A 15,586-nucleotide genomic window follows, 5' to 3' on the forward strand; every position below is an offset into this window, starting at 1 on the left:
TGATCACTCATTGTGTCATGGACACTATTGAAATCACCTAAAAAGAAACCAAAAAAACAACCACTACGGGTAAACCCAAAGTTAGTATCAACACTGCATAAATGAAAAGTAAGTTTCACCAACAACGACACCATTTTGATCACGCTCAACTTACTTCATTATTTATAAGCAAGGCGATCATTTCCAAATATAATAACCCAACTTGAGTTGGGGTCGAATCCTTGAGGAATGGAATTAATCTTCAAATACTATGGGTGTTGAAAGCTACTAAAGATATACTCGTAATGTAAACAAAATGAAAGATATAAATTAAAAAAGGGGTGGTTTGGAAGATTGTTTTGATAAAATCTAGTCAAACTACCAATTAAAAGCAACAAAAGTAGGTAACATTCCAATAGGAGAATAGTCTTAGGATTATGTCTTCGTAGGGGAAAATAATACATGGGTCATGATAATCAAACGCAAATTCTAGTTAATGAATATACGCGTAGGCTAGGTTAGGGGTTTTGATTCTAGTTTTTCAACCAACCACCAAAAATATTACCTATGTACCCTTTTAGATACCTTATGGGTGTGGAAAACAAATCCACCCAGAACCTCAATTAGGCATCATTATTTCTTTGAAGATTCCCAAGACATAGCAAATTCACAATCTATCCCTATTTTAATTCACAATCCATCCGTATTTTCAAGACGATGTAAAGGAATAAGTTAATATTTATTTATTATTCGCTAATACCTTGTCACTCATTTCTCTCTTTCAAGGATGATATACGATCCCTAAGCATACCCACATCTCTTTTTCAAGAATGATGTGAGATTTTGAGAATTTGGGGTTTTCACCCACATATTCCCACTCAACAAGCAAGTATTAATGAAACCCAACACTATTAACCAATATTCTACACTAATAATCAAAACTCATACATATTACCATCCTATTTCAACATAATCCCAAGATAGATATTTATCTATTAATGAAGTTTAAGGAAAGAAATATACCAAAATGGTCATTCAAAGCTTCCATTAAAGATGTAAGCAAGATCATTCCTCAATTTAACTTCAATTACAACTAAACTCAATTGAAAATTAACCAGAATATTTTTGCCCAATTTAGTAGGGTTTTACAAAGCAAAAAGTTCAAAATCTAGTTAGTTATATCCAAAATATGAAAGTGTTTTTATCCTATAGAGAATTGGAAGCAGTTTTGGAAAATTACATTTCTGCCCCCAGGCTATTTTTTGTGCCTTCACGATCATAGCTCCCGCGATCACGGTGAACCTATCATGATCACGTGCCTTGCCTGATTTGGGTTGTCATGATCGCAACCCTCAGACCCCGATCACAATAACTGAGGGTCAGTTTCTACTACTACTTTTCTAGCTTTTGCACTAACTCTTCCCTTTTTTTATCTCTTTTCAACTCATTTTATTTCTTTTCTTCTCATAACCTATATGCCCACAAAACATGAGAATTGTTGAATTCAAATGAAAAATTCATCTCATTAACACCTTTATATCATAGTAGTATGCACAAATTTGGGCGTCAATGAGTGGTAAATTTACCACTCATCAAGTCTCCACCAAAAATGTAGGTAACAAGGATTTAACCAATAGTATTAAGGGTTAAATATTTCATATGTCAAGGATGGGGTAATAGAAGGAGTGAATGGCCCAACTGGAGAAATATTACCAGTTGAGGAAGAGAGCTATGTGATAACAATCAAGTAGAGAAAGAGTAGGACTATGAAGGTGAGGTCCAAGAAGATGATGACTTTGGGAATGACCATAATGGCTGACAAGATCCTTATAATGGAAGAAGTCTTCTTTACCCATGGCATAATGTGGAAGGCTCTAATTGAAAAGCCTTTTTTCTCAAGAAAGAGATCTTATAATTCCAAGCTATATGGTGAGGTAGGTGATAATTAGTAAACCCTTAGATGATTCAAGCCAAAGAGAGAATCTCCTTCATTATAATATAAAAAATAAGTGCAATGTTTTTTCTTTAATCATACATAGTAGGAATTTTATCAATGTTGTTAGTATCACTGTTGTGGATTTCTTAAATATACCCACATCCAAGAGTGCCACACTATAAAAGCTCCAATGTTTAAGTAAGTATGGATAATCAAAGTTAAATCAAGAAGAAGTGGTTAAATTCAAATTGGGAACTACCAAAATGAGGTCCTATGTAATGTGGTTCCAATGCAAGCTTTTCATGATCACTCGGGAGTCGTTGCCAATATAATTGTTCAGCAAAGCATGATAGGAGTACCATTAGGTATTCCCTTATGTTAGATGGGTGCAAATGTGTTCTTCATCCCATATCACCTTCATAAGTTAAAATTTTAAATCAAAATTAAGGAAAAAAGGCAAGAAAGAAGAAGATGAACATAATGAAGGGGAGATTGATGAGGTAGATTAGAGTAGAAAGTTGAAAAGGAAAACAAAAATTGTAATGTTGGCTAACTAAACGGATATTAGAGAGGATGTTGAGGCCCAATGTTCTTTGATTCTTCTCACACATAGGGATCAGGATTTACAAACTAACCATTTTATTTTTCCCCCATTCTATTTTTTATATTTTGCAAGATTATGATAATGTCTTTCTTAAGGTTATTCCAAGTTTATTACCTTAGTTTTGGATTATTGAATATCAAATTGTTTTTTTAGGTTCTCAATTTCCAAAAAAATAGACCTATCAAAGTAATTTAGAAGACCCAAAAGATCTTAAAAGATAAGTTGAGGAACTCCTTAACAAAAGCTATTTAAAGAAGAGCATAAGTGTGGGCCTTATCGGTTATATTAGTTCCAAGTAAGATGGAATATAATTCATGTGTGTTTATTACTCGATAATCAACAAAATAATGGTAAAATATCTCCACCAAATCCGTAGATTAGATAAAATTTTAGATGAGTTAAGTAGTTCTTGTGTGTTTTAAAAAATTAACCTTTGAAATGGGTACCATCAAATTCGGATGAACCTTAGTGATGAATGAAAACCAACCTTCAAGATCAATTTGGTATATATGGATAAATGTTTATGGTCTTTGGCCTTACCAGTGCTCCTAGTACCTTTACGCGATTAATAAACCATGTGATTAAATCATTTATAGGGAAATATGTTGTGGTGTATTTTGATGATAGTTTTATTTATAGAAAGTCCCTAGATGAACATGTTGAATATTTGAAAGGTGTTTTTGATGTACTTAGATCGGAACAACTTTATGCCAAACATAAAAAATATTCATTTTATATGGATGAAGTTGTGTTTCTTGGATTTGTTGTAAGCTCACAAGGAGTTAAAGTGGGTGAGTCCAAGATAGGTTCCACTAAGAATTACTAAACTCTAAATTCCATAAGCAATTTTAGAAGCCTTCATGGGTTGGCTAGTTTCTATAGGCAATTGGTCAAAGAATTTAACATTATAGATGCCCCCTTGACATAGGTAATCTTAAAGGATAAGCCTTTTAAGTGGAGTGATGATCAAGCATAATCTTTAGAAGACTTGAAATCCAAGATTATCTCTGTTCTTTTGTTGCAATTGATCAATTTTATTTAAAAATTTGAAGCTAAATGTGATGGTAATTAAATAGTCATTGGAGTATCTTAATGAAAGATCAAAATTACATTGCTTATTTTAGTGAAAAGATTAAAAGTGCAACTTTATACTATTCTACTTATGATCTCGAATTATATGCTTTAGTTAGAGCATTCACCAATTTACAACATTATTTATGGCCCAAAGTTTTTGTGATCTAGGCTGATCATGAGTCCTTAAATAATTTTTGGACCCAAGATAAGTTGAATGAGAGGCACGCCAAATGTATTGAGTTCCTTGAAACTTTTCACTATGTAATCCAAAACAAGGAGGTAAAAGAAAATATGGTTGCTAATGCCTTGTCAAGAAACTATATTTTGCTTGATACTTGTATCTTCTAAATTTCTTAATCTGAATGTTTGAAGGCATTTTATCCCAAGAACCCCATTTTTTCTACGATCTTTTGGTATTGTGAAGCATGAGAAAGGAAAAGATAGATTAAGGGTAGATCTTTTACTCCCTATGTTAAGTTTAATGATGTCAAATTTTACAGCGAGAGACTTGTGTGCCTATGATCTTTTGGTGAGAATTATTTGTGAGGGAGGCATTTCATGAGGGATTGATGGGTCATTTTGGAATTGAAAAAATCATGGAAATCCTTGAGAAGCAATTCTATTAGCCAAAGATACACAAAAATGTTGAAAAACATTGTGGTCTATGTATTGAATTTAAAACTGATAAATTAGGACTTTTTTCTCATGGTTTGTAGACCCCTCTCGCCGCATCCCAATAACTTTGGCTCTGTATCTCTAGTGATTTTTGGGGTATTTTAAGGACAAAAAGAGGGAGAGATAACATCTTTATAATTATATACAAATTTTCAAAGATGCCTCATTTTATTCCATGTCATAAATATGATGATGCTTCAAATGTAGCATCTTTGTTTGTTGAAAACAATGTTAAATTGCATGGAATTCCTCAAACCATCATAAGTGATAGAGATCCAAAATTCCTTCGTCACTTTTAGAAATATTTGTGGGGTATAATTTGTATAAAATTATCCTTTTCTACTTCTTTTCACCCACAAACCAATGGCTAAAATAAAGTCATGAATAAGAACTTGGGTTTTATGATTTGTGATATAATACATAGCAAGTTGGCCTCATGTGAGGAACATTTTTCTCTATTTGAATTTGCTTATAATTGAGTTATTCAAAAAACTATTGGCATAACACCGTTTGAATGTGTGTAAGGTTTTAACTCCCTAACCCTCTTGGGTCTGACCCCTCTTTCTCAAAATATTATTTTAAGCCTAGATGGAGATAAAAAGTGGAGTCTATGAAGAAAATCCATGAATAAGTGAGGCTTTGTCTTAAAAAGAAGAGCCATAAAGTGGAGGAAATAGCTAACAGAGAATCCAAAAGGTTTGTGCTTGAGCTGGGAGATTGGGTATGGGTGCACTTTCAAAAAGAATAGTTTTCTACTTATAGAAGGACAAATTTGATGTCACAAGAAGATGGGCCTTGCCAAGTTCTAAATAGAATCAACAACGACGCCTATAAGGTAGGCTACCCCTTCATAGTATTAATTTCACAATACCTTCAATGTATGTGACCTTTCACCATCTGGTACTCTTGATGAAGAAGAATCGAATTTAAGGAAAAATTCCATTAAAGAAGGAAACAATGATGTAATTTGGGTTTCCTTAGACCTTTCACTAGTAGTCAAGAAAGAGAGCTTCAAGCAACACTAGCATTATTTCCAAAGATGAAGATCCACGAACATATTTTTATGACAAAATAAGGGTTTCATGTTTTGATGGTTGCTTTGAAAAATGATCATGATCACCAAAGTGTCTAGAGAAACTCGTCGAAGTGAAGGAGGAATCGCCCAAATAAATGGATGCCTCCATAAAATAAAACAACATTCTATCCACTTTGGCGATAGAGAGTGAAGTTTGGTGTAACGTCCATGAGTTTGGCGATATGAGCCTCCCTTGACAAGCATAACAAGTTGTCACCCAACTAGGTTTTTCTTATTTAGGGTCACTTTTGGGCCTATGTTCTCATTTAGGGTCACATTTTGGCTCGTGTGTATAAATAGCTAATTATTTCCCTTTTCCGTTAGTTTTTATAGAGGTTTGAAGAAAATATTCCTTCTGAGAGTTAAGATTTGTGAAGATTGTATTTAACCCTTGTTTAGAAAATTTGGATTTAGGGGTAATTTGATTTCCTCGAGGCTATCGTAAGAAGTTGGTGGTTTTATCGGATTAACATGTTCGAGGTTCTTTGGTTTAATATCCTTAGAGTTTCTTACAATTTTTTTATTTTTTTCAATTTAATTACCTTTTATCTTTGTATCTTTAGCTTCGTGTTTTAGTTCTTTATTTTTGTGAGTCAATCTCTATCAATAGGATTACTAAGTTATCTCAAGTTGATTGTAAGTTGATGGCTTTCAATCATTTATTAGAGATCTCACATGGTAAAGTCTCCTTCTATTCTACACCATTAAAATGTTGTATCCGTATTTTAAGCATTTCATAGATATCTGACATTTGCCTTTACTATTGAATAGGCTTATAATCCACAATCTCATGGAGAATGTCATAGTTGTTTAGTATAATGAGATCATCCAAGCAATGAGACTCTTCTGTGATATTTTGAAGGTTGTGGTGGAAATGAGTGGAGTAATTAACCTTGCGGTTGTTGTGTCTAACAATTTTAAGAATAATGTAGCTTATAATGAATATAATAATATTGGAATTGTTTATAATGAATATAATAATATTGGAATTGTTCTTTCTGGAGGAAATGTTGATCTTGGTATGCTTTGGAATTTATTAGATAAATAAAAAACTTGTTATTTCATTCGATTTCCCCTGATGCAAAATTACACGCCTTACTATTACGCCTCACTATTCATTCTCAATGTAGTAATTCAAGCACAGGTAGTTGTGCTAAAATAAATTTAATTAAATGATATAATTTTCTTATGTTGAACATACCAAATCAAAGATATAAAAAATGTTAAAGAAAGAAAAATTTTCATTAATAATATATGATTTTGTACTCATAATTTTCTCCTCCCAATTGAAAAATATATGCATTCATAATCATCAAGACCTCAAAAACTATTCTTCTTGGATTGATTGGGTCAATGAACGAAAGTAATTTTTCTGGGCATGTCTTGTGGAAAATAAAGTTGATTTTTAGTTGAATTATCAATTGAAAGAAAGATATATGCAACACTCTCAATCGTCGAATGGTTCAAGCTTACTTGAAAAGAAGGAAGAGTCTTATAATAATTACAATAAGAAACCTCTCAGATGTTACCTTTTTGGTAAAAAAGAAAACATAAAAAAAATATTGTAAAGCTATAGAGATAAATATGGCTAAAATTGAGAAAAATGGGGCACACCCCTAAGAAAGAATACACTCTCCTTATCAGAATTTGGTCCATTCGCAGAGCTTAAACTCGAGACATCAGATAAAGGGTAGAGGAACCCTATAAATCTTACTACTATCTCTGTTTCTAAATAAGTGATATTTTTAGCTTAGCTATACCCCTTAATAAACTATTCATTCCTAGAAAATAAAGAGTGTTTTTACTAACTTATCATTAATAAATAATATGAAAAAAAATATAACCAGTTTCTTGGTTATGTAATTTTTAAATTTAAAGACCGATAAAATACATCATTGATGTCTAATTGATTATCTAACACAACACTTATTTAGAAAAAAAATAAAAAGGCTGAAGCACCACTTATTTAAGAATGAGTGGAGTAAGTTAAACTACATCCCAATGTATGTGATACTCTTTCATTTTTGACTAGTTTTAAAAAAAAAAATATTTTTCATATTTCTTAACAATTTAATTTCAAAATGTTCATTTTATTCTTAAATAAATGATTACAACATTTCTATGTCTTAGTTTAGATCATCATAAGTTCCCAAAAAAATGTTTGTTTTTCTATTAAATTTCATAATCATTTAAACACCTTGACATAAATTATGATGAAGGAATCAAAGTATGATAAAAATGAGTAATCAATCAAAAGTACAAGAGAGGATACCTTATACCTAATATTATCAAGAGATAATTAATAGAAAAATGATTGATGGAGGAACTATAGTATGATAAAAGTGAACTATCGAGATATGATTAGTTGAAAAGAGATTGATAGAGGAACTAGAGTATGAAAAAAATATTATAGTACTTAACGAACAAACTTCAAAAATTGACATGTAACAGTTTCAATCAGTGAAAAAGCAATATTTTAAAGACTATGATATTATTTTCTTGAAATTTTATTTTGTAAATCAGTCTCATTTTCTAGTTTGAAATAAAGAAGGTAGTATGGAATCTGGAGTTACATTGGACGCCAAAGTCATTAATCCTTCCATTTGTATTTTTGTTACTGAAACAAAGACAGCACATGATTCTTTCAATTCAAGAGGAATAGTCAGATTACCAAGATATTAATTGTCAACACTATAGTTAATGGCCTTCGAGCATTTCTTGAAGATCTCATGGTAAATTCTCATTCTACTCTAAACTGGTGTGTGCCTTTTCTAAGCTTTTCATGGATAGCTAACATTTTCCTTTACCATTGAACAAACTTATAATGCATGATCTCGTGGAGGATTTCATATTTTTTTAGGATAAGGAGATCATCCAAGCAATAGGACTTCTATTATGAAGTTCTGAAGGTTGTGGTGGAATCGAGTCGAGCAATTGACCTTATAGGTATGTTATCAAATAGTTTTAAGAAAAAATTAGCATGTAGTGAGTATAATTATGTTAGCGGTGGTATTTATGGGGGCATTGTTGATCTTGGTATGCTTTGAAATTCACTAGATAAATGAGAAACTTCTTGTTGTCTAGAAATATTCGTTAGATCTTTTTTCTTTAAAAATATTAAATTAAGATAGAAAATAATTCACAATGGTAGTATACCTCATATACATGTTTAAAAATTTTATCTCTATCTCTAAAATACTTTTAATAATTGATAATGGGTTGCAAGTATAGCGTACAGAATACACAAAAGATGCATGTATGTTGCACGAGATACACAAACATCGCATAAGGTGTATGTATGGCACAAAAGATACACGTGTGATGCACGCAAAAGCTAATTTTATTTAATATAATTGATACCTCTTATTAAGATTGCCTGTACGCTACCAAATTTGTTGAGATACCCCTAAATCTACCTTTATTGTATGTCCAATAAGATGGTTGTATAGTTAAACAATTATTTTTGGTTGATCATTTCACTGCTAGAACTGAATAAAATAATTTTAAACAACGATATGAGACCATGTATACCACCAATATAGCTTTTTAAAAGTACTGCATTGAGTTTGAATAGTGAGGCGTATAGTGGGTTGACTTATTCAAAGATTAATTTCGAAAAATAATCATGCTCCACTAAAACAAGTTTTGGATTACTAAGAGCTATCATGAAGTGTAGGGAACAAGACATATTTGCAAAGGTACTGAGCTAGTTTGGAGAAAATTGTTCCTGTGTAAACAAAGATTCATGTAGTGGTTAGCAAAGCAACATAAACTGCTAACTAGAGAGGATTTGGTAAAATGCTCAATTTGAAAATTTATTTTGAAGAATAACCACCTATTTTTTTTTCATTTATTTTTTAGGGTTAGGGTTTGAAAAGAGCTAAAAGTGGGATAGGGTTGTGGAGTCATAGGCCTCTTTAGTATTTTTAAAAGTTGAGGATAAAAAATAACTTTGAAAAAATATAATATGGTCCCTTTTTATATTTATTAAATTTTTAAATATTTTTGAATTCATTTAATAAATTCAACAACTTTTCTCTCTCCTTAAATATTCTCCTTCTCTCAATTTTTCTTCATAGTTGTAGAAAAAATATTTTGCTCAATTCTTACTCCCAAAGTCAAAATTTTTCTACTTCTCTTACTCATGTAAGTTTAATCAACTTCCCCGATCAGTTTTAGATCCATTTTAATATATATTTTTTTATTCCGTTTTGTGTTGGGGTTCTTCGATTTTAACAAAAATTGTACTGTTCTTCCTTGAATTAGTCAAAATTTGAGTGTTTTTAATTAATATTATCAATGCTGACATGTTTAATCGTGTTTTACTTTGGATAATGGCTAGAAAATTTTTGAATTTATATTGCGTGTTGATTTTAAATTTTTTACTGAATTAGACCCATTTTAATGGTGTTCTTGTTGTTGTGAATTGCACTATCATTATTTAGAGAAATTGAAACTTGATTTGCATGTTTGATCTGAGAAGCTTTTTTATTTTTCTTAATAGACCAGTGATAGGTAGATCGACCACTACAGATTTATTTTTACTGCATTTTTCTGTTTATTTTAATAGCCCAGTGGTCAATAAATCAACCACTATAGATTCATTTTTTACTGTAGATCATAGATGGTGAAAGTCATAGAGCAGTTAAAAGGCCTGCTTCCATTGCTTCTAGCAGTAGGAAGCGAAAAGCTGAAGAAATTTTCAAAACTTCAAAGAGGAAAAAAGTTGTAATTGATGAATCCAAGTCGAAAAGTGAACAAAAAATCCTTATCGAGATTGACGAATTAGACAAAAGTAGAGCACATAAGGGTGATGATGAGGAAAGTATAGGGAAAAGCAAAGGGGAAAGTAAAAAAAGAAAGTGAAAGTGATAGCGATGAAAATGAGGACAGCAGAGCTAGTGGAGACGGGGAGGAGGATGATCCCCTATCCTTGCCAATTTGTGCAAGAGACATCTCTGTTGAGTTTTACGACCTAACAACTTTGATGGATTAGTTAGGTTCTTTTCCTGCAAAAAATTTTGTAAGAGAAAGAATGGCAGTATATCAAGAGTTTAGAAGGATTCTAGTTGAACAAAAGTTTTATGTTGATTTTAAGAAGACTTGTGTTGGGAACTTGAGACATATGCTGGAATATTTTAAGTTTAATGGATAGATGGTCCATTATGTGTTGCTGCAACGTAACAAAAATAATAAAAAAAATACATAAAATTTTATTTTGTGTGAACAGTAAGACAACATATTGAAAGGAATTTGCTCTGATTACGGGGCTGAATTATTCAACTTAACCCTATGAATCAAAAATGAAAAAAGTCCTCCAAAATAGTGAAATCTTTCATATTAAGGTGACGAAGAACAAGAGCATTACTGTGCAAGGTTGATTAGCCTGATCAAAGGTAATAGGTTGACTAATCAACGAAAGTTGAAGTGTGCTTTGATTTGGTTAGTGCACTCGATGCTGTTGGAAAAGGACTCGTCAAAGAAGGTGGATTTATACCACATCAAGATGGAAACTGATTTAGATTTCCTCAGGAGGTATCCATGGGCAAATGAATCATTTTGGCTAACATTGAGCTATTTGAAAAAGAAAATTGATTAGAGCAAGCAGGAAGAAGCGTTTGTGAAGAGGAATAATGCATCGTACGCTTTTTATAACTTTCCCTAGGCATTTCTAGTTCTTATAATCTACCATTTTATCGATTTATTATAGACGCTTACCTATTTATGTTCCAATAGATAGACCCTGTAGATTTACTTATGCTTCTATTGATTACAGGTTTGGATATATGAGGTCTTTACTCATCTTGGAAGGTACGTCGGTAAGTCATTGGATTCTCCTTTGCCCATTCCCCGTCTTCTTATATGGCACACATCGAAGAGCGACAACATAATGAAAGGCAACCCTTTTAAGTACAAAGGAAACAACACAATGGTAAAAGTGTACTTATTATAATATGATAATAATATTATTAAATTAGTGAATGTCAACAACAACAACAACAACAACAACAACAAACCCATTAAATTCCCACATCGTGGGGTCTGGGGAGGGTAGAGTTACGCAGTCCATACCACTACCTCTAAAGAGGTAGAGAGGCTATTTTTGATAGACCCCCGGCTCAAGACAAAGGACAGTATATAAAATATCAAAAGCACGAAACATGATAATATATTTCCAAATAAAGGACACTGAGGCCCTCCTACCTACTGACTACAACTTATCCACCCACCTTAGCCCTCTACCTTAATGTTTTTCCTCCATACCTTCCTATCCAAGGTCATGTCCTCAGTTTATTGTAATCGCTCCAAGTCTTTTTTAATCACTTACCTCTAATATCTCTTCGATCTACCCCTACCCCACTTGAAACCATCCAAGGACAACCTCTTACACCTATGAATGGGGGCATCCGTGCCCCTCCTCATCATATGACCAAACCATCTCAACCTTACTTTTCGCAATTTATCCTCTTCCGACACCACTCCCACTTTCTTCCAAATAATTTCATTCCTAACCCTATCAGTCCTAGTAAATTCGCACATCTAACGCAACATCCTCATTTTCGTCACCTTCAACTTTTGGATATGAGAATTCTTAACCGGTCAACACTCCACTCCATAAAGCATAGCCGGCTAGACTGCAACTCTATAGAATTTTTCTTTCAGCTTATGGGGCACCTTCTTATCGCATAAGATTCCCAAAGCGAGCCTCAATTTTATACAACCTGCCCCAATACGATGAGATACATCCTCATCTATCTATCTGTTCCCCTGAATCATAGACCCAAGGTACTTAAAACTATCCCTCTTGAAAACCGCCTGGGAATCCAACTTCATTACCACCTCCTCCTCTTGCCTCGAGTCACTAAACTTGTACTCCAAGTCTTCGTCTTGGTCCTACTCAACTGGAACCCTTTAGACTCCAGGGTTTGTCTCCAAACATCTATCTTATTATTAACACCTTGACGCGGCTCATCAATCAAAACTACATCATCTGCAAAAAGCATACACCAAGGCACCTTGCCTTGTAATACTCCACGTCAACACATCCATCACTAAGGCGAATAAAAATAAACTAAAAGTTGATCCCTGGTGCAACCCTGTCAAGATCGAAAAATACTCAAAATCTCCTCCTACTTTTACTACCCGCGTCTTTTCCCACTCATACATGTCCTTAATCGCTTTGATGTATGCCACCGGGACCCCCCTTATTTCCAAAAATCTCCAAAGAACCTCCCTACGGACCTTGTCATATACTTTTTCCAAGTCAATAAACACCATATAAAGATCCCTCTTCCTCTCTCTATACTGCTCAACCAGTCTCCGCCCCAGGTGAATTGCCTCAGTCGTGGAGCGACCAGGAATAAAACCAAATTGATTCTCCAAAATAGACATAATATTCCTCAACCTCTGCTCTACCACTATATCCCAAATCTTCATTGTATGACTCAACAACTTTATACCCCGGTAGTTGTTATAACACTGAATTTCACCCTTGTTCTTATATAAAGGGATCATCGTTCTTTATCTCCACGCCTCGGGTATCTTTGCGAACTTAAAAATGTTGTTAAACAAGTTGGTCAACTACCTCAAACCTGCTCCGCAAGAAAATGTCCAAAAATCCACCGGGATCTTGTCAGGCCCCGTCGCCCTGCCCCTTCGAATCTTGCGAATAGCCTTACTGACCTTCTCTACCTCAAAACGCTAACCATAGCCATCGAGACACTCCCCGGAGTGGTCCAACTCCCCTAAGACAACACCTCCGTCCCCCTCATCATTTAAGAGCCTATGAAAATACGATTTCCATCTTTTCTTAATGAGGGCGTCTTCCACCAATACCCTATCATTCTCCTTATTAATATACTTCACTTGGTCCGGATCCTGACCCTTCCGCTCCTTAACCTTGGAAATCTTAAAACCCCTATTTTCCCCACCTTTCTCCTCTAACCCCTTATACAGACTCTCAAAAGTTGTTGTCTTAGCAGCCGTAACTACTAACTTAGCTTCATTCTTAGCTAACTTGTACTCTTCCCTGCTCTCCCATTTTTCTTCTTCAAGCTTACTCTTAATCCACTTAGCATAAGCCGTCTTCTTCATCTCCACCTTCTTCTTAGCATCTTCATTCCACCATCAATCCCCAGATACCATCCAGACCAGCCCCTCGAGACACCCAACAGATCTCTAGCAGACTGTTTGATGCATTCAGTAGACCTATCCCACATACTATCCATATCCCTACTACACTCTCAAACCTCTATCTTCTTCAGCTTTGCCCCTATCTCTAAAGCACTAATTGAAGTCAGGTCAGCCTACCTAACTCTAGGTCGACCCCTCCTACCCTGGCTCTTCTTGCCCTTCTTGATAACCAAGTTCATCACCAGGAGTTTATGCTGGGTCGCCAGATTCTCACTCGGAATTACCTTATAATCCTTACATAAAGCTCTATCCCCCTTCCTAAGCAGCAAAAAGTCAATTTAAGTCTTGGCTAACCTATTATAAAAAGTAACTAGATGCTCTTCCTTCTTTGGAAAGCAGGAATTCATCACCACTAACCCAAAGGCCCTCGCAAAATCCAAAAGAGCAGCTCCCTCATCATACCTAACCCAGAACCCAAAGCCTCCATGCACATCATCATACCCTAATGGAAATGACCCGATTTGCCCATTAAAATCTCCTCTTAAGAAAATCTTCTCCCAACTAGGCACACCTCTAACCACCTCATCCAAAACCTCCCAAAAACACTTCTTATCCTCCTCGTCTAGGACCACCTGTGGCACATACGCACTACAGATATTCAAAGTACACCCCTCAAAGACCAACTTAATAGTCATCACCTTATCACTAACCCTTTTAACCTCCACTACCTACTCTCTAATCTCCTTATCCACTAAGATACCTACGTTGTTTCTATGCCTCTCACGACCTGAGTACCACAACTTGTACCCATCTACATCCCTAGCCTTAGAACCTACCCACTTGGTCTATTAGATACACGTAATATTAATTTTTCTCTTTCTAAGAATCTTAACTAGTTCTATCAATTTCCCTTGAAGGGTCCCTATGTTCACGACCCTACCTTCAACCTATCAACTTGCGTATCCCCTCCCCTAATACCTCACACTTCGTATCTCTGACCTAACCCAGCAACAGCCCTTGACCCCACTACAATCCCCCCAGGACATAACCCTATTCCACCATATGTCGCCCAAGCTACTACTAAACAAAAGCACAACAAAGGCTAAAACAATAATAAATATAGAAGGCACACTTAAATCACAAAAAGAAATCATAATTTCAAGAACAACAGATGCTAGACACCAATACACAGCAATAGAAATCCCACAAAAATTAGCCCATACAAATTAAAAATAGTGAAGATACTAGATAAAGTGCTATACAATAAAATACGATAAAATAAAGTTCATATGTTAGAAGTCACCGGGATACGTGGATCAAGAGCTCAACTTCTGCTTGCTATACTGGATTTCAATAATTTGAGGTAGAAAATGGTCACCGAATTACGTCGCTGGAACTTCATCGGAGGGTCGCAGATGACAATCGATTTAGTTTGCCTGAACCAATCGCAGACCAATCTGCTTCCTCCTCGTCTGTAACTCTTTTTTCTGATTCTCTCCCATCACTGGTGCAGCTTCTTCCTATCTAGCCATCGTTGGAGTGGAAATAGTTGAAACCCACACGCTGGTGAGAGACCAAACCAGCTATAGAGCAAGAAGAAGAGGGTGAGAAAGAGACCAAGGAAGAAAGAAAGAGTATCATACTTACCTATCACAAATGATATTACTATGCCGGCATCTGCTTCTATAAAGATGGCGCGGTCACGTTGAAGGAGACATTAGTTAGAGAGAAAAAGCATAAGAGAGAGGGGAGAGAAGAGTGTAGATTCATGAGATCCATTCTGATTCCTAAATTAGTGAATATCGTGAAATTTATAATTTATTTTGATAGATTATGAACCCGTACCTTACCCCTACTGTCTGTGAGATGGAGCAAACCTACATGAAAATATTTAAGCCATACACGGACGAAGTTAAGGACATATCCATCGATGCCTTAAAGGTGCACTTCATCAATGGAGGTCATAGAAGAAGATGAAGATTGGGGTGGTCACAGTTACGTCCCAAGTCCAACACATACTTGTGATCATACTAGTTTAAGTGGACTCAAAACTGCACCAGACACTTCCAATGGTGAAGACCTATGTTAGCGTGCTTTTTTTCTCGAGAAA

At 34.7% G+C, this 15,586-nt stretch overlaps 1 protein-coding gene across 1 annotated transcript; it reads right to left on the bottom strand.

Moving 5' to 3' along the window:
• Positions 1–13,044: 13,044 nt before the first annotated feature.
• Positions 13,045–14,978, bottom strand: LOC124888893. Its single transcript, XM_047400181.1, has 5 exons — positions 14,913–14,978; positions 13,894–14,108; positions 13,679–13,794; positions 13,336–13,457; positions 13,045–13,290 (listed from the first exon to the last, which is right to left on the bottom strand). The coding sequence occupies exons 1-5, from the start codon at positions 14,976–14,978 to the stop codon at positions 13,045–13,047; spliced, it is 765 nt and encodes a 254-aa protein (XP_047256137.1).
• Positions 14,979–15,586: the final 608 nt, after the last annotated feature.

Source organism: Capsicum annuum, chromosome 11, assembly GCF_002878395.1.
Source record: "Capsicum annuum cultivar UCD-10X-F1 chromosome 11, UCD10Xv1.1, whole genome shotgun sequence".
NCBI classification, from domain to species: domain Eukaryota; kingdom Viridiplantae; phylum Streptophyta; class Magnoliopsida; order Solanales; family Solanaceae; genus Capsicum; species Capsicum annuum.